Source organism: Electrona antarctica, assembly GCF_951216825.1.
Source record: "Electrona antarctica genome assembly, chromosome: 6".
Lineage (NCBI taxonomy): Eukaryota > Metazoa > Chordata > Actinopteri > Myctophiformes > Myctophidae > Electrona > Electrona antarctica.
Window position 1 is genome coordinate 35,308,620 of NC_136811.1, and position 20,165 is coordinate 35,328,784.

The window sequence follows — 20,165 nt, forward strand, 5'->3', positions numbered from 1 at the left end:
GCATGTGGTTCTAGGCAGCATCAGGCTGGTCTGCTGGGATACCAGGGCTCTTTTGAAAGCTGTTCAGACGCATTGTGTAATTGTGAATAAGCCAGACGATGAAGAGGGCCATGGGTTAAATAGCTGTGGGGAAGACTCTCTGCCACAGCCTGCCGGATACAATTACACAATATGAATGAATAAAATGCCTGACCCAATCCACTGACAGCATTGTCTGTGTGGGAACACTTGTGAATATTTCATATTCCTGCAGGCGTAATAGTACTACGAATACAGTAATGAGTGGCGTGATTAAGTCTATACGGAGGTTTCTGTCAGAAAGACTAAGATGGAAGAGGAAGAAGGAAATAAATAAAGTAAAAGAAGTAACGGGGTACAGACAGACAGAAAGTTAACTAATTCTTCATAATAATGAACTGAAAAATGTGACACATCATTACAGTTCTGTTGTGGGTGACATTCAGTGACATAATTGTAATTTGTAAGTAAATACTGTAAGAGAGAGAGAGAGAGAGAGAGAGAGAGACAGAGAGACAGACAGACAGACAGACAGACAGACAGACAGACAGACAGACAGACAGACAGACAGACAGACAGGACTTACTTCCTCACAGAACTTGATGTCAACAGACTTGCCATCACTGCGAACACAGTCCAGCATCCTGGTCTTCACACCATTCCCACACACAGCGTTAGGGCTCAGCTGACACGTGCTCCAGTCTGAGAGGAAACACAACACGGTGACATTGTGACACTATTCCCACTATCGCCCACAAATCTGAGCAATCAGCAGTAACAGCTGACAAGTTCAGAGTCTCTGTGCCTAGGCCATTGAACAGTTCAGAGTCTCTGTGCCTAGGCCATTGAACAGAGTCTCTGTGCCTACTCCTAGGCCATTGAACAGAGTCTCTGTGCCTAGGCCATTGAACAGCATCCTACAGTACGTGCTCAGCTGACATGTACTCCCAAACAGTGAATGTTTACGGGCCAGCAAATAAAGGCAAGCCAGTCTGCCGTTATGGTTGTTAGCTTCACAACAGTGCCAATTCTTACTTCTTTGCACTTGGCTGACAGCAGTGACAGCTAAATTGTCCCACCAAAACCCCCACTGCAATGTGTTCGAATATCTATGATGCCATTTCATGCTACGTGGCTTATGATCCCGAAAGAAAATTGGACAACATCTGATTTCTCTCTACTGGAGATCCCCGGGGAGGGAGACATTAGCATCAAATACAACTCTCCCCATTTTTTCACATCATACTCTATCAAGAATGCTATTTTATCAGCTGCAGTAGCCCCCTTTCCCTGACTGTAAGGATTTCCATTTCTTACAACTTCATTTTCATTTCACTGCCATTTAGCTAATGCTGTTATTCACAACCAGTGCAGCTACATAGTAATCTTCTGCAAACATTATGAGCAATGCATAGTAAGTGTTAATAAACAGTGCCAGCCAGGCAGCAGATGTTCTAGAGTCCTAGACAGCTCATAATGCCAAATAAAGTAACTGATAATAAAGAAGAAAATGAAATGTTGTGGATATACAGTATACCCCACAGTTTGGATTATCATAATTCATGCTAAATATCTTAATCAGGCATATTCCAATGTGATAAATGATGTCAAATGACCACATCATAGATCTTGTGCATAGATCTTAAAATGTTAAGTTTAATAGATTACAAGTGTACATTTAAAGGGTTGATAATGATTTATAAGCTGAAAATGACAGTGGGCTTGACTAACTGTTCCTCTGCGTCACACACCTGCAAATATCAGTCACTGTGCTAAGGACAAAATGCCATACTGACAATTATCTTACAGTATCTTAAAATAACATAACATCTAGCTTACATTGTCAGTATCATGATGATTTCTTTGTCAGAAAAGAGGCCAATGCATTTGGCATCAGCTCTCTTGACTCCCCCTAGTCTGTTGCCTATCATTATCATAACAGTACTGTCTGTGTCAGGGCAAATTTAGACTTTGTTGGATGATCACGTCCCGACCTGACCCATTTTTCAGTTGAAAATCTGTTATTTTTGTCGAGTGACATTGTATAAATTAGGTGTTACGGTGCCTTTGGCCAACAAAGCAAGCTTTATTAGTCCTATTCTAGTCTTCTCCTCTTAAAGTGGAGGAGGGTGTGGCATCACTGTCAGCACATCAAGTATTTTACAAGAAACATCAACAGAATATATCAACCTTCAGAGGCAATATGCCAGCTTTGCTGTGCTGTGCGGTGTGTGTGTGTGTGTGTGTGTGTGTGTGCGTGCGTGCGTGCGTGCGTGCGTGCGTGTGTGAGAGTGTGTGTCATTTCAAATCCAGGGCACTTGGGTACCAAAGCCCTTACATAAATACATATACTGTGTGTGCTGTTGTTGTTAAAAAATACAAAAAATACAAAAATACTCATGAAGCCTGCTATCCTGTGACAAAGATGAGTGGCTGTTTTTAGCTGCAGTGAGCTCGTTTCAGAGCTCAACTCAGAGCTGGGAGCTCTGTCTCCTCCTGTAGGGGAGCTTTGTGAAGCTCTGGGGAGTGTAATAGGGAGACTGCATTGAGGAAGAGAAACGGCAACAGAGCAGCCGAAAGTGAGAGAACAAGGGAAAATGAGAGAAATGGCTCAGCTCAGCCAAGATGGGCTCAGCCAAAATGAGAAACAGACCCTCTTCCCTATAATGATCTGTACTCGTATTTTATGTACATATGCCCTGGGAAGCCTGCGTGCAACTGGGATACCAGAAGTGGAGATTAGCTGCCAAGTCTCCCAGTGTAATGATGACAGAGACAAAAACAAAGACAGAGGAAAACAAGTGAAATTGAGAAAAGGGAGCAGCATTGAAGATTAGATGACAAATATTAATAGAATTGAATTCTGACAGTCAGCCTTACATTTTGTAATAAAGTACTGCCAATTTAAAAACAATTTTAATTGCATTTAGAACAGATATGTAGTAAGAATGAAGATCTAAACGCATGGCTATATTTTGTATATGTTAATGAGGGATTGTGAGGATAATACCCAAAACAGGACTCCCAGACTAAATTAGCCTTTTATGCAATTTCATAAAGGAATCTGTTATTCACCATCATGCCCATTACCTGTGATATTGTAGAAGTAGTTGAAACAGTTTAGATTCAGGCTACATGGCTCTTTGTCAGTGGTGTCAGGACACTGCCTCCCCACACTAGGCGACCGGAGTGCATAAGCCGTCCGCACTCGACTGTTGCTTCTGGTGCAAGGCTGAAACAGAAGATTTCTATTAACCATTTGCACGTTTTCAAAATGAGAGAGGGATGAGGGGTGTATATTCTTATGAAAGCATAAATGATCCAGTGAGCAAGCCATGTTGTAGCAAGTGATAAGAACTCAGTGCAGACAGATCCTCAAACTGGAACTAAGCCTTTTTTCAACCCAGAACTCCTGCCAATATGATGTCCATATTTACTCAACAATACGGTCTATTCAACTGGGTGAATTTGCCTGCTCTTTGATTATTTCTCAGCTTATTGCTAAATAAATTATTTCTCTAAATAAGTGGATTACTATAGGACACGCTGATATTCAGCCATTCTCTGGATTGGTATCTCCCAGAGGGGGTAGTTTTCTAATGCTACAGTATTCACTCCCTTTTCTGTTCGCATTCCCAGAATAAAAAAATCTTTGGCTTTTTTCAACAGGAAATGACAGCATGTCTTTTTTTCAACTGGAATGGTATACCAGCAGTTCTTACACAGCCATTGCCCACAGTGGGGATAGTGAGGCAGAAATGACAGTCTTTAAAATAACTACATTGCTGGAGTCGTGGAGTGATGAATAAAACATGTGAGCCGTCCCACTGGTGCCCGCTGTGGACTCCATGTCGAGATTGGAATTGTGGGAAGTCGTGTGTCAGGCACTCAGAGAGAATGGGTGTGATTAACGATAGCCTGCGTTCTGATGTGAGAACAGTGGGTGAAGTCAAAGCCGTTACATTTTGCCTTTAGCACAACTCAGTGTTGTCAGAGGTACTCTAGCAGAAGCTGAACTGAATATTCTGCTGTCTCTTATGCTTAAATTATACTTGGTTGCGCGCTGGTGTCATGCCCCAAAAATAGCAGATCTACAAGCTCACAACACATTGCAAACTTGTAGGTGGGCTATTTTCGGCACATAACAAATTATATATCGTCGCTGTCTGGCAGAAATCAGCTAACTCCATGTGTTGCTTAAAAATATTGAACCAATTAAAAGTATTAAAACGCGCTTCTGACAAAACCAGCTAACTTCATTGGATCCTCAAACTGTCTGCTAAAGTAGCTAACTCCACATCCTCTGGTGGAGGTTTTGCCTAAAGAAGCAATACAAAATTCCAATTGAATCTTCAACCAAACCCTTAGGTCCTGATCGAGATCATCTCATCTAGCGGTACATGTGTCTGCAAGTGGTCTCAGGGTGCAGGAGCAGTAAACTTAAAGCTGTTCAGTACCAATGTTAAGGACAGATAGTAAAAGTGTGTCAATACTTCTGTGAGATATTCCCACAAAGAAGTGTGTATATTCCGCAAATGTGACTTTCAGTTCTTGGATTTTGTTTTTAATCATAAATCTTCTAGCTCCTCTGCTGAATACCCAATGAATGCTGGGTAATATAAGTGATTTACTGTGATTTTTATACCTCACTACACTTCGTATATCTCTTTTATATCTCCGCTGTGGGCGAGAAATAACCTGCTGGGAAAGATTCACACGCTACACAGTACAACACAATACGGTCTCAATATCCTTTGAATTCGTTAGGCCTCAGAGAAAATAACTTTGATGAGATATAGACATCCGGGATTAATCTCCATGGGGCTTATGGTGAATTCTCACAGCTCCATTTGTTAAGAGATTAACTTCTTTTGCGAAACTGTCTTCTGGCTGCTCTGTGTGTGCTTTCACCCAGTGTGTCAGCTCTTACCCGGCTGCAGCGACTCCAGGGGCCCCAGTCATTGAGGACACAGTCCTCGGGGCAGGGCAGTCGGCTCTCCCTGGCCCCTAGAGGCATCTCCTCTGGGTCACACAGGTAGTCCTCCACTGGGTCTGATGGCCCGTCGATGGTGTTTAGCATGCACCTGTGGGATTGGTCCAGAGATAACACAGAGTTTAGCATGCACCTGTGGTACTGGCCCAGCGATACAATGGTGTTTAGCATGCACCTGTGGGATTGGCCCAGAGATACTGTATTCTGAGGTTGTTCTTATTTGACCTATGCAATGGAATGATGAACAACACTGTCATTCTGTCAAGGGACAGTACAAAGGTCACCTTTTCATCTCTAACTGGGCTTCGGGTGGTGGTGAGGATTTGTGACCAGCAGAATGTGTGGACCTAATAATGTGTGGACTTAATTCACAACGATTCATAGCCTATTTCAGTGATTCTCAACCTTTTTCATTTCAAGGACCCCCAATTTGAAATATCTTACTGCACATGCTACAGTATACAGTACAATATGTGTGCTGTTCTTTTCTATGACTGCAAGTATATATCTGCACGTATTTGAAATTGAATGCATATGCAGGAAAACAAAAATGATAAGAAGGTTCTATCAATTTCAATGAATTCCTACCTGACTTTTCTGGTCTGGACCCCCTCACCGCAGTTCTCTTTCAGATCCACATTGCTAACCTTCCAAACGCTCCATGGCTCTGCCACCCAGATGTACTGATTGCAGTCACTCTGACATGGTACTACTTCATACACCTGTGATCATGCAAAGGATTGGAACAATATAATATGTTTATGTTACAGGAAGGAAGGTGTTCTGGTGCTTCAATTATGTTGGTAATGCTACTGCCATTTTTTTTCTTCTTCCATTTTGGGTGTATGGTGGCAATGTGCTGTCCATCTATCTACTGTATGTCAGGAACCCACTGACATGGATGACATTCAACATGTGAGACCATATAATAAATGAGAGAAGAGAGAGGCTCTTACCTGAGCCTGTAGCAATAAGTCATATCCAGTGGGCGTTGGGGAGGAGATTAAAAACAGACACAGTTGGATTAATGAATGTATGCCCGGTGCATAGAGTGCAGTACATTTGATTAATGCAGCAGTTTAAAGGACATAATCAGAAAAGCCCCCAGGACAAATACCTGCATAAACGACGTAGAAACTGTGCACCAAACATCAACACAACCTTAATCTGCGTCTGTTGATATTCACATAGGCCAAGAAGCATTTACATTTATTTATTTATTTCAAATCAAAGCAACCTCAACAAATCAGCCAGCATGAAGCCAAGACATAAATATGGTAGATGGGTTCCATTTATAGGAACCATCTCTATCTCACTGCCACTGCTCAGCAAAAATGGTTGCCGCAATAATGAGAGGAAGGTAATGGAAAGCCTTGCGGACTCAAGCTTATTATTCATTGAGATTTCATTTGCTCCCTCTTATTTCTCTCCCCTCTGCAGTTAGTCTTAAAAGTATTGCGCGTGTTCAAGTTGCCATAATCCAAAACACATTGCAGCGCAGCTTATAAACACACTCTAGGAGACAATGGCAAACTGAAACAACTGCAAACATTCATCCAGCACCATAACAATCTGATTTAACCATCATTATGGAACTGGACATTACTGTACCTGATTGATATGGTCCAGTTTTGGACATGGCCGACCACCATTGTAGGGTTTCTCTCGAAGCCACTTGGAGCGAACTTTGACCCCACTGCCACAGGACTTGCTGCAGCGTGACCAGTTGGACCACTCGCTGAGCTTACAGTCTGACGGACAAGGGAGGATGCATGCCTCCTCAATGTAGCCTGTGTGGACGAAGGAAAACCGTTAAAGACTTACTGTAGGTCAAACAAGCTCAATGTACTGTAGCCTATGTGGAAGAAGTAGAACCATTAAAGACTGCCAGAGTCAAACGTGCCTTCAGATCAATGCTACAGCACTGCCCAATAACTCAAAGAACAGGCAAAAGTGTGACCCAAATCACCCAATCATGGCCATATATAGCATGTCTTGTGTGTACAGGGTTTGATGATGTCAGACCCTGCCATCATCCATATATGGTCATGATGCGTGACCATATATGGAGACGTGATGTCACGAAGCCTGACCATATGGAGGCGTGGGGTGACAGATTGACTGACTGAGCACGACAGAAAAAGAAAGTTTTCATAGTTAATGCGACCTGTAGTCGCAATAAGAGCAAAATGGTAGCTGGTGAATATGGTGAATATGGTCTTTGGTCAATGCACACACAGGATAAAAGAAAAACTTCACTTTACCATTTACACTACAGCACCACAGACATTCGGAACCCGCAATCTAATCTTATACTGTATGCCTCCAAAATGATTCTGTGCTCTCTCCTAGCCTGGCCGAGGGCAATGGGGGAGATTATGTTTTTGTCATTTTTCCCATAGACGTTTCAGAAAGTATTTATTTAAAGACTCGGACAACACCAACTCTGCTCCTGACAAATCATGACACTTTTTGAAACGTTTATGGGAAAAACAAATGGGAAATTCTGAGAGGGGGGGGGGGGGACTGCAACGCTCTTTTATATCCACCCACCGACAGCAGAGGAAACCATGCAAGGAAACAGTTATGGTATGGTTAAGTGTCTTGCTCAAGGACATTTCAACACTAACACAGGGAGAGCCAAGGATCGAACAGGAACCATCCGATTCCCAAGTGGCAAACCACTGCTGCCACAGTGTCCTTTGTGTTAGTGGAGGGAGGCTAGCAGTTTTTTACTGTTATGTAACAAGATGCTCAAATCAATTCAGTATTTGATTAAGAAAATCGATGGGCTGAATGAGCTGAGAAGGTGGACTGTCTCTCTGGGTGTCTAATCACTTGTTCCATTTTCTTTTGACGTGGGCTCATTTACACTTTTAGGGACAAAATGATGTAATTTTCCCTTCATTGTCAATGGCGTTTAAGGAAAAACAAACATTAAACCTGTATATAGGAGGGCCTCAACAATGTATAAAATTCAAATGCCATCAAAATACAAAAGCAATTTAACAATATAAATACTGACTAATACAGCTAAATAATCCATAAATACATTATTTATTTTATTTACAAGCAGACCGGAATCAAACATAATTATCATTATCATAATTAAGGCCTTTACTTAGATTTTAGTACCCTTGCCTTGCACACCAATTGTGTTATTTAGGAAAGTGTGGAGTCAATTAATACTCTTAAGAAGTATGGCAAAATCTACAAGATAATTTGAGATGACATTGTCCCCACATTGACAAAGTGGTTGATGTCCAGTCCACTAGTGTGGTGATGGTCTATGTCTCCCTTGACCAAATGGAGTAAAAGAAAAAAAAGGGAAAAAAAGTATAACTACAGTACAATAAAAGTGGTTCACAAGAACAATGTTGGTGTAACTAAGTGTTTCACTGGGGGAAAAAGAAACAAAAACTCCACAAGCAAGGTTTTAGATGCTTTCAGGCTTCATGTGTAGAATTTCACTTTCACATGATGAACATCAGATGTTAATGAACTGTGTATCCTAAAACATGTGTTTCTTCTTACCTTCTACTTATGTACAGAGATACATCTTAAAACTAGACATAGGGTTTGCATCAAAACAAACTACTGTGTAGTCATGTGGTAGTCTTAACTTAAGTGCATATACCATGTCCCTGTGATGTTAGTTCAAATCTGCCTATTGCATGTCATCCATCTTTGTCATCCTCCTACTGCACATTTAGCATAAATAAATAATAAATCACTTGTCATGTCTAATCTTTCCTTTTCATGGCCTTTTGAATTGTTAAATGGCAAAACTGTAAGCAACATAAATGATTGGAGACACTGAACCGCATGCACTGGTGGTTGACAAATACTTTACTGGTTTTCCACCTGTAGCTCTGTCCTGAAGAGGAACATGATGAAGAGCTTGACATTCTACACAGGATACAGGAAAAAAACTGCTTGCTATAGCTAAGCAGTGGTGTTCCGCGGAGCCCAGACTTTTAAGAATGTTTAGTGCAGCTGTCAGATGAATATTACAACGCCTGCAGAAGCCAAAGGAGCCATGGCGAGGGCAAGTTTGGCTAGGGGAGTCTGAGGATGAACCAGCACATGGGACCAAGCTCTTTGATGTTGGTAAAGAAAGGACAAACGAGGGAGAAATGCTTGAGGGTGAGTGCACTGAGGCAGCCGATCAGGATGCAACTAACACCCCAGTTCAGGTTGACTGATCTGAGTGAGACAGGCAGCTATACAGGATGTCTAAGACTTCCAACTGAAGGCCTCAGCTGAATACCAGCAAGCATTACAAGCCACTAGCCTATGAACTCATCTCTCACAGTATGAGACCATAATCTCAAAAAAGCATACTGATAAAGCTGCCATGAGGAAACACACATGACATCTGTAGCCTTCCAGCCGCAGCAAGTGGAAAAATGCTTCTCTTCTGAAGTCACAGAGTCAGTGAAATCAGCTAACTTATGCCCTTGCTACACGAGGACGTCGCGGGCTGTTCCCCGCCTAAGTTTGTGAACGATATAAAACTTTACTGCGTCTACATTGCGGTTATGTTAATTATGTACGATGTCTACACGAGACCGGTAAACTGCTTCGTTTTCAATAGAAAGTTGTAGTACACATGGCCGGCCTGTAGATGGCCACCCAAAAAGTCTGTCTCACTCACACTCTCCAACAGACATCCTCAGCCACGCTCCAAAAGTGCAAAAGTGGCAGCACCTGTCACTCATTAGTAGGCTAATCACTCTGTGAAGAGTGCATATGTTTCTCCACAACGGACGTTTTCGCTTCTAAACCCTTGCTTTTCCCTGTGTGTCACTCAGCAATAAGGTGAAACTAGAACACAAAGATGAGTAGCCTATTTATTTTTTAACACGCAGCACCCCTCTCTCTCTCTCTCTCTCTCTCTCTCTCTCCCTCTCTCTCTCTCTCTCCCCCTCTCTCTCGTGCGCACTGCTGCTGTGACTGTGAGACTGACACAGACACGGTCAATAATATATAGCATAAATAATAGGCCAAATATAACACTTTCCCTCTATCTGTGATCAGCTCCTCACACACATAACTCCTCTCTCGTGCATGCACGCCTGCTCAATCTCAGCAACTGTTTGCGTAAATATGTATACATTTTTCCCGATCGGGGGTGTTGTTTCTGTTCTCCAAAAATAGCTCCTCTACAAGCTCATGCATGCGCTGCAGATCGGCTATTTTTGGATAAGAGATTTATAGACATTATGACATTATAAAATAGCTGTGATACTTATGTAAGTGGTTATGGTGAAATAAACCATTAACACTAGTTAGTTTGGAGGGGGCGAGGGGACTATGACATCACCGTTTCAGCAAATTAGGCGGCATTTGCTATACACACGGAGACGTGAAAGTCACGTCTCCAAACTTTCCCACTCTGGAAGGTAGTTTCAAAATTAGCCGTTTAAGTCCCCCAAAACGCCGTCTCCGTGTGACAAAAAGGGCAGATCGGCTAATTACTTGCCCAAGAAACACCGAAATCGTCCTCATCTGGATGGCCCCAAACTTCAAGCATGTCTCAAAAATATAAAGACTAGGCACTACCACTACCCACTACAGTACTATACTCAGACAAAACTGAAGCCATTGTGCTTGATACTAAGCACTGTAGAAACTATTAAAACTGAAGCCATTGTGCTTGATACTAAGCACTGTAGAAACTATTACTATTCTGGATAGCATTACCTTGGTTTCCAGTACCACCATAAGGAATCTCTGAGTTATCTTTGACCAGGATATGTCCTTTAACTCACACATAAAAATAGGCTACTGCCTTTTTTCACCTACATATAACATTGCAAAGGCCAGGCACGCTCCTGGGAGATGTGACTTATATTAATCGTGCCACATCCGGTCTCAAAATGATGCAGAAAGATTTGTTAAGACACTCGATTATAGCAACTCATTATTATCAGACTGCCCCAGTAAGTCTCTAAACTGCCTCTCCAGCTGGTCCAAAAGGCCGCTGCGCATGGTACTAATGATAACTACTATGAAACATATATCATATCCTCAGTGCAAGGCTTTTCTGCACTCGCTCCCTGTACAATATATAATTTAAAAGTCTCCTCACCTACAAAGATCTTAATGGTCAGGCACCAACATGATATTAAAGAGCTTATTGCACCTTATACAGTAAGCCTGCTAGAACACCATGTGCGCACCCAGGATGTACTGTAGATTACTTGTGGCACTGAGAATATCTAAGAGTAGAATGGGAGGGAGAGCCTTTAACAACATGAACCTTAGTGTCCCTGTTTTGGTGCCTGCTGAGCTCAGCAGACCTTTATTGTAATTAGATGAATCAGCTTCAACCTGACACTATACAGAAGGCCATAATGCACTCATTTAGAATCACAATTCTATGACCCGTGGTGGGCTTGTGGTTCACTTGGGACTTCAAATGTTGTGTATAAACGACTCTTCTCTCTGTCCACCAACAGCTTCAACTCTAGCCATCAATCAGTCCAGCTTCTGAAGTTTGTGGATGACACAACAACCCTCATATCAGTGGTCTTCCAAAGGGGATGATTCTCCCTACAGATGGAAGGCAGACCATAATAGCTCCTGGTGCAGCCAGAACTACTGTTTCATCACAATCCACTATTTTCTCTATTATAATCTTGTTGTATATTTGTATATTTTATTTCTGTTGTTAGCAGTTTCACAGTCTTGTGAAACACCACAATTTCGTACCTGCAATGCATTGTTGAGTTGTTGCATAGAGAGCTTGTTTCTAAAGTCTGGAGGAGGATATGGAAGAGCCCATAATCTTTATAACCTCCCACTCTCAGTAGTGGGTAGGCATGTAAAGATGTATCATATATCGATATCGATATAAACTATAGTGGCAATTTAAATCAATTAAATAAAAACATGTACAGTATACTATGTTATGTTGCAAAATACATATGTAAAACATTTGAGAATTGTTGAAGAGAAATTATTATTGAAAAGCAGTATTGTAAAAGAAAAAGAAGCCAATACTGGATTTGTGTATAAAGAGAAATAATAGCCTAATACAAAAAAGGTCATTTGTCTGGAAAATACATTTGTGAGAAATCGTATCATGAACCCAATATCATGATTCGAATCGTATCGTGAATTGCGTGAATCGTTACATGCCTAGTAGCGGGAGGAGAACATCATCATTCTAAAATCTAAATCATCACCAAGAGGATGTTCTTCCTGTGGCAGCTGAATAAACCTGCCACAGAAAATTGTGGTCCAGTTCAGTTCTCCACTAGCCAGGTTAACCACTCCCACTTGAAATCACGTTGCATTTCTGAAAGGAATCAAATGTATTCAAGGGGGAGTGGTTGACCAGGCTAGTTCTCCACAGCCATCCTACATCCTACGTAACTGTACATCCTCATCGCATCCATCACCATCTAGTTCACTGCCTCTGGACAGGTGCAGATTGCAGCGGATCATTCGGTCAGCCCGAGAGGATCATTGGTTGCAACCTGACATCTCTCCAGGACCAACAAGCGAGAGCAGGAAAGATTATTTTTGACTCCCCTCACCCCGGTCGCCACCTCTCCCAAAAGCTACCATCCGGCAAGAGGTACCAGTCTATCAAAACCACTAGCTCAGCACAACTTGGTAAATGGTAAATGGTGCATTTATAATATAGCGCCTTTTATCCAAGGCGCTTTACATAGATTGTGCATTACATTCACCCATTCATACACCGATTGCGGCGGAAGCCATGCAAGGTACCAACCAGCACATCAGGAGCAATTTGGGGTTCAGTGTCTTGTATTTTTGTTGTGACTTTGAATAGCTAATTTTGTTGACGCACACTCCCAGTAGGCTAAGGAAGAACCTCTACACCATTTCTATTTACTAGATTTTCTGCCTTTTTGCATTTTCACATTGCTGACCAAAAGATTTCGTCCAAAATGTTCCATATTCCATTCCGACTGGCTATGATTGACTTCCAGATTTTGTAGGCTCTGGGAAGCCAGCACGACCTTTGGGTAGATCTGCAATCCAACACCACTGCAACTGAACAAACACTCCATAGCAATGATTACTATGAGAATACGGAGCTTTAACTTAAAAAAAAGTTTTATTTTAACCAACGAAACTCACTTAAAGCACCTTTAACTCTGAGAGTGTAGATGTACACTGTCAGAGTTAAATGAATCCAGGGATGTCTCTACATCTGGCCATTACTTTGGCCATAGCTTCCATAGAGAGTGTCACAATAGCCTACGTATGTGAGCCATTACCAATTATAAGCCCCTCCGTAAACAAGTCAGCATGTGTAGTGTAAGCAACTGTAAGCATATCGTGCCACTGCCATCTGTCTCTATTCCTGCTTTCATCAGAACAATACCTTAGCATCACCAAATGCTGCTATTTCCTAGTTGACTCCATATCATCGTATAAGGCATTTCCCATAGAGATTTACAAAGATATTTTGATACACCAGGATCCTGGTGCATCATGACCATAAAACATTTCATTCTGTAAGAAAATAAATAATAATAATGACATTTTAAATATACTACATTTAATAAATACCTTTTGTTTAGCGTTTTTTGTTTGTTTGTTTGTTTTTGGGGTTTTTTCTCACAGAATCAAAGGTTTTATTGGCAACCGGGATCCTGGATTTATATGAATATTTTTGTAAATCTCTATGGGAAAAATGAATGGCCGATTTTTCAGTGGAACCAGTAAATGGTAAATGGTGCATTTATATAGCGCCTTTATAGAGATTGTGCATTACATTCACCCATTCACACACCGATGCCGGAGGAAACCATGCATGCAAGCCACCAACCTGCACATCGGGAGCAATTGGGGGTTCAGACTCTTGCTCAAGGACACTTCGACACTAACTCTGAGGGAGCCTGGGTTCGAACATCCGGTCACTCTACCCCTGAGCCACTGCCGCCCAGTAAACCACGCCAGTCGCCCACTGTTATGCCCTATTGGCAATAGCTTCTGCAGTTCTGCTGTAACCAATGCGATAGATGTGAAACGAAAAGAGAATTTTACTTCACCTCTAATGATAAAAGGAGAGGAACAACTAATCCAGGGATTCAGTTGGTATCTTTGCCCTCTAAGCTATAGACGAGCTAGATAGAATTACATCATGGACTCAAAAACTATTCCACCTTTCAGGGGAAGGCAAATATGTTATATCACATGAACCCTAGAGTCCTATTCTGGCAAAAGAACATCTGCAAAAATATCTACAAACTGTCGTGTTGTAGATCAGCTATTTTTCAGTGAAGAGATTTGGAGCAGAGGGAAAAAGGTAGGGTACCAAGTACAGTATAAGACCTCTGGGGGACCCCATAAGACCTCTGGGGGACCCCATAAGACCTCTGGGGGACCCCATAGTCAATGAAGTATAAAGGGTTTAATGCAAGGAAATAGTTTGTAAACTGTGCTCTGCTTTATCACTACTGAATAAATACTTCCCTGGCTGAGACATTGGAGGTCCTCACATGATTCATTTGACATGTTTATTTAAATCAGTAAGTGTTTGGCTATGCAGGGGCAGGGGTGTTGTTGGCTTTGATTGATTGATTGAAGAATTTATTAACAGTTTGCAGAATTACAGTACATTTCAAGCACAAACTCAATACAAAGGCTGTTAACTGTGAGTGGACGACCCAATTAAGCATTACACTTGTTTCCAACAGGGTCCACCATGTTCAAATCATCAAAACATTTAGAGACGTACAAATAGACACTTCTATAGACAGAACAGGAATTCATCACAAAAGAATTCATCAAAAAGGAGGTAAAAAGGGAAAAGAAATATATACAGTGAGGGGAAAAAAGGGGGGGGCGGGGGGGGGGATTCAGATTTTACGGGGGCCAGTTTCGAATTGCAGCCATCCGTAGGTGCCCTTTGAGAGCGGTTTTGAAGGAGTCAAGGGATTCGCATGTCTTAATGACAGTTGGTAGGGCGTTCCACATTTTGGTGGCATAGGAGCGAAAAGAATTTAGTCCCTTGTTTGTGCCGAATCTGGGTTGTACATGGTTCGTTGCACTCCCTCTGGTGTTGTGGGTGTGGACTTCGTTAACATTAAGGAAGTATCTAGACAGGTACATGGGTATCTTGGTGGTGTATCGAATCTTGTGGACCAGACCCATTGCAAGATGCTGTACTCTGTCGTCGACCCTAAGCCATTCCAGCCTGTCGAAGTGGGCAGGGGTGAGGTGGGTTCGGGGGGCTAGATCAAGTAGGAGCCTGACCAGTTTGTTTTGGGAAGTCTGGAGTCTGGTTTTAAGGGCCTTTGAGGTGCTGTGGTACCAGGAGGTGCATGCATAGTCAAAGAAACCCTGTACAAGGGCTCCTGTTAAGGTCTTCAAGGTGTTTTTGTTGACCAGTGAGGAGATCCTGTAGAGGAATCTTGTTCTATGGTTGACTTTTTTGATTACGTTGGTGGCCATTTTATCACCGGAAAGATTAGCCTCCAGGATGGAACCTAGGTAGGTAATTTCATCTTTACGTGTGATAACATTGTCACCCACTCTAACCAAGAAGCCATTTGCCTTGCTGAGATTACTAATAGAGCCAAAGAGAATGGATTCAGTTTTTCCCAGGTGTAAAGATAGTTTGTTATCAGCGAGCCAGGTGCAGATTCTACCGAGTTCAGAGCTGAGGGCATTTTCAACCTGCAGTTTGTCCCTGTCCGAGACCAGCAGTGCTGAGTCATCTGCGAACAGGAACAAGTTGCAGTCACAGGCTGAAGTCATGTCGTTTACATATATTAGGAACAGTAGAGGCCCTAGTATGCTTCCTTGTGGAACGCCACAGCTCACTGGGAGGGGGGGGGACAGTGTTCCGTTCACTTCCACCATCTGTTCTCTCCCCTCCAGGTAGGATTGCATCCAGCTCACTGATGTGCTATCGAAACCAATTGCTTTTAGCTTGTTAACCAGTATGGAGTGGTTCACGGTGTCAAAAGCCTTTTGGAGGTCCAGCATGACCATGCCGCAGTATTTGCCAGCGTCCACCTCTTGTTTGATGTGGTCGCTCAAATAGAGGAGGCATGTGTCAGTGGAGTGGGATGTTCTGAAGCCAGATTGGAACTCGTACAATAATTTATTAGTGGCAAGATACTTTTCAACCTGTTCATAGACTATTTTTTCCATCACTTTCGAGATGGAACTAAGAATAGAAATAGGGCGGTAGTTGCCGGGGTCTAATTTACTCCCTTTCTTGTGCAAGGGGGTTACTTTGGCCAGTTTGAAATCTTGGGGGACCTGTCCCTGTTTGATGGAGAGGTTTACTATGTGGGTGATGATTGGAGCTATAGAGATGGCTGAGTCTCTGAGAAATTTGGAGGGAATGTTGTCATGTCCTGTGGCCTTGTGGGGTTGGAGGGCACTCAGTTTCTTAATTACCTCATCGGTTGTTACCATAACTAGTTTAAAATCGTCTTTACAAACACCTAGGTTTTTGTAGAAGGTTGTAATGTGCTCTACACCAAAGAGCCCAGAGTGGGAGGGCAGTTTGTTAACCAGAGTTGTTGATATGTTTGTAAAGAAGATATTCAAGTAGTTGGCCACATCAAGGTTGTCAGTGATGAGAGTGTTGTCAGATTTGATGTTTATGTTCGAAAATCTGGTTTTTAGTTTCTGACCATAGCTTAGTTGATTGTTTAGTAGCTTCCAGAGCTCATGAGGATTGTTTTTGTTTTCCTCAGCTTTATCATTAATGAAGTTACTTTTAGCTGATTTGGTCATGGCAGTTACACTGTTTCGTAGTTTGATTCGTTGTGTATTTAGGTTGTTCAAACGAGCTTGGCGAACACTGTCGAAGCGCTTGGCTAGCTTTGACTTGCATTTTAGAACTTCAGAGCCTCTAGGTGGTTTGATTGATTGATTGATTGAAGAATTTATTAACAGTTTGCAGAATTACAGTACATTTCAAGCACAAAGACGACCCAATTAAGCATTACACTTGTTTCCAATAGGGTCCACCATGTTCAAATCATCAAAAACATTTAGAGACGTACAAATAGACGTACAAATAGACACTTCTATATAGACAGAACAGGAATTCATCATAAAGGAGGTAAAAAGGGAAAAGAAACATATACAGTGAGGGAAAAAAAGGGGTGGGCGGTGGGGGGGATTCACGTTCAGCTCCGTTAATTTGTTTGTTTTCCTTGGAGGAGCTGCGTTGGGTCCCCAAGTCGGCTCCGTGGCCGTACCTTGAGTTGGCTGTGTGGCCGTGACCGCCTCTTGTGTTGGGTCCCCAAGTCGGCTCCGTGGCCGTACCTTGAGTTGGCTGTGTGGCCGTGACCGTCTCTTGTGTTGTCCTTGCGTTGGGTCCCCAAGTCGGCTCAGTGGCCATACCTTGAGTTGGCTGTGTGGCCGCGACCGTCTCTTGTGTTGTCCTTGCGTTCGTGTTTGAGGGATTCCGATTTTACAGGGGCCAGTTTCGAATTGCAGCCGTCCGTAGGTGCCCTTTGAGAGCGGTTTTGAAGGAGTCAAGGGATTCGCATGTCTTAATGACAGTTGGTAGGGCGTTCCACATTTTGGTGGCATAGGAGCGAAAAGAATTTAGTCCCTTGTTTGTGCCGAATCTGGGTTGTACATGGTTCGTTGCACTCCCTCTGGTGTTGTGGGTGTGGACTTCGTTAACATTAAGGAAGTATCTAGACAGGTACATGGGTATCTTGGTGGTGTATCGAATCTTGTGGACCAGACCCATTGCAAGATGCTGTACTCTGTCGTCGACCCTAAGCCATTCCAGCCTGTCGAAGTGGGCATGGGTGAGGTGGGTTCGGGGGGCGAGGTCAAGTAGGAGCCTGACCAGTTTGTTTTGGGAAGTCTGGAGCCTGGTTTTAAGGGCCTTTGAGGTGCTGTGGTACCAGGAGGTGCATGCATAGTCAAAGGTACAAAAGACTGGGACTAGGTCACCTGTACAAACCAAGATAAGGAGACTTGCAATAGGGAAGCATTTCTGTGGCTTACTTTTAACTGGTTCTCTCCAGACAGACAGTATGAAAGTTTGAGACATTTTTTTATTCATGAAAAAAGGAGAAGTAAACAAAAATACCCAAACAGATGACAGGGGGGTAAAAAAAAGAGAAGTAGATAAAAGCAGCTAGTCTTGCGTAGCCAGATTCCTGATGCCTTTCAGTATGTCTGGTGAGATCTAAACTCAATGTCGTCGCTAATAGTGGGTGGAAACAATTCAGAGTTTTAGAAAATAACTGTTGCATAACCAAGCAAATACTCTGTCATATTGGGACAGTGATATGACTTGTTTTCAAGGAGGAGGCGTATATAGGTTTGTAACTGGCCATTCACGCCACGGTTCAAGCAACTGAATTTAGATGTCGCCAGACATAGGTATAGGCAGAGATCTCTAGCCTTTAGCTGACAACTAAAAGGCTGTCTCCGAATCTGAGACAGAGGGTGTCAGAACCTCTTTCAGAGTGAAAGAACATCTTGTGTTCACTACTCAAGTTGACAACCGCAAGGATTCACTACATTCACACACAACGATCCTCTGATATGCAATAACGGTCCTTGTAGATATAAACAGGCAATGGCATTGGCTTCTTTTAACTGTATAGGCTCACTGTGGTTCACTGTTCCTTAACCACAGGGGCCCCAATTCTGGGTCTGTCATAATGGGCAAACCAAGTTTTAGAAGCCTGGAGGACAACGGTCAACCAAGTGGTTAAGTATATGGGTCAACATGGACCACCACATCCCTTCACTTGACTGCTGCTATCAACTTCACAGGTCTTCACCATAATATTTGCCTTAAAGCTATAGCCATCAAGCGGGTCCCCTGCTGTGACCTCATTCTCTCCCCCACCGCCCACATATTTCCATCCAATGACATCAAATCGTAGTAAAGGCCAAGCATTAAGGCATTATGTGTCACTACTACTCATTCATGAAAGCAACTTCACAACCACAACATACAGCAGGGGTTCTCAACCTTTTTGGCCGGGGACCCCCGGAAATGCTTTGGCAATGTCTCGGGACCCCCGCCCCGCCCCCTCCCGACCCCCAATATAAATTGACTGCTACAATAACCTTAACCCATTTTGGGCGGGAACCCCTTTTGGTGTTTTAAGCATTATGTTATAATTTAGCTATTGAAAAATAGCAGATCTACAAGCTCATAGCGCGCCACCGAGTGGCGCGCTATGAACTTGTAGGTCTGCTATTTTTGAAAAATCGTGAAAATATATATATATATATATATTTTTTGAAAATATTTTGGGGACCCCCTAAAATAATTTGGCGACCCCCCGAGGGGTCGCGACCCACGGGTTGAGAACCCCTGACATACAGGACCAGAAAAGCTAAGGGTCCATATACACATTTTTGCCAAACAAACCATCAATTCCAGTCAGATACTCATTTATACACACAAAAAAGCTATATTTTGTGGTTGGCAAATATTGATCATGGAGCTTCCATGATCAATCAAAAATAGTTGTGGAAAAGGGATCTCTTGCCAACCACAAAATATTGCTTTTTTTGTGTGTATAAATGAGTATCTGCCTGGAACATTTCTAATGTTCTTTTGGCAAACTAAGTACCACAGATGTCCTATTAGTCAAATAAATGTGTTATTTGTGAAATTGCTCCCTCAACTTGAGTAGACAGGCAACCACTCAGAATAGCACTCAAAAATCTGTCATTTGCAGCTACTCCAAAAAAGCATTCATACAATCACATAAGTCAGCGATACCACATATTTGTCCATGTTCACAGTCACACCAATATGAACATGTGAATATATCAATATGAATACGATGATTAAAATCCCCATTTTCCATTTATGTCTTTGCCTGACAGAGATACTGTAACAGTGGCACAGTTGCCTGATAAGCCAACGTGACGTGACACACTGTGACCCCGGGGTATCAAGACAGCGGCGGAGTGGATGAGAGGAGCGTGTCTTCTTTACTATCAAGAGCAACGCTCATGATGACTAATGAGATGGACAGATACAGTTGGGTGCCACCGATATTGTCCCTTATCATTTGACCCATTTAGGCCTGACCTCAAAATTTAAAAAAATCTGTCTAAATCCTCCAGTTGTCTGAAATAAATATTTTCACGATTTTTCAAAAATAGCAGACCTACAAGCTCGTAGCGCGCCACTCGGTGGCGCGCTATGAGC

At 42.5% G+C, this 20,165-nt stretch overlaps 1 protein-coding gene across 1 annotated transcript in view; it reads right to left on the reverse strand.

Annotated features, from left to right (window-relative positions):
• Nucleotides 1–20,165, reverse strand: part of thsd7ab (thrombospondin, type I, domain containing 7Ab) — an 89,436-nt gene that overhangs the window by 30,728 nt on the left and 38,543 nt on the right. Inside the window, exons 14-18 of the mRNA XM_079503483.1 lie at nt 6,623–6,801; nt 5,600–5,733; nt 4,949–5,102; nt 3,109–3,250; nt 605–720 (exon numbers count right to left, since the gene is read on the reverse strand). Coding sequence (XP_079359609.1) covers nt 605–720; nt 3,109–3,250; nt 4,949–5,102; nt 5,600–5,733; nt 6,623–6,801 — 725 coding nt within the window. The remainder of the gene's footprint in view (nt 1–604; nt 721–3,108; nt 3,251–4,948; nt 5,103–5,599; nt 5,734–6,622; nt 6,802–20,165) is intronic.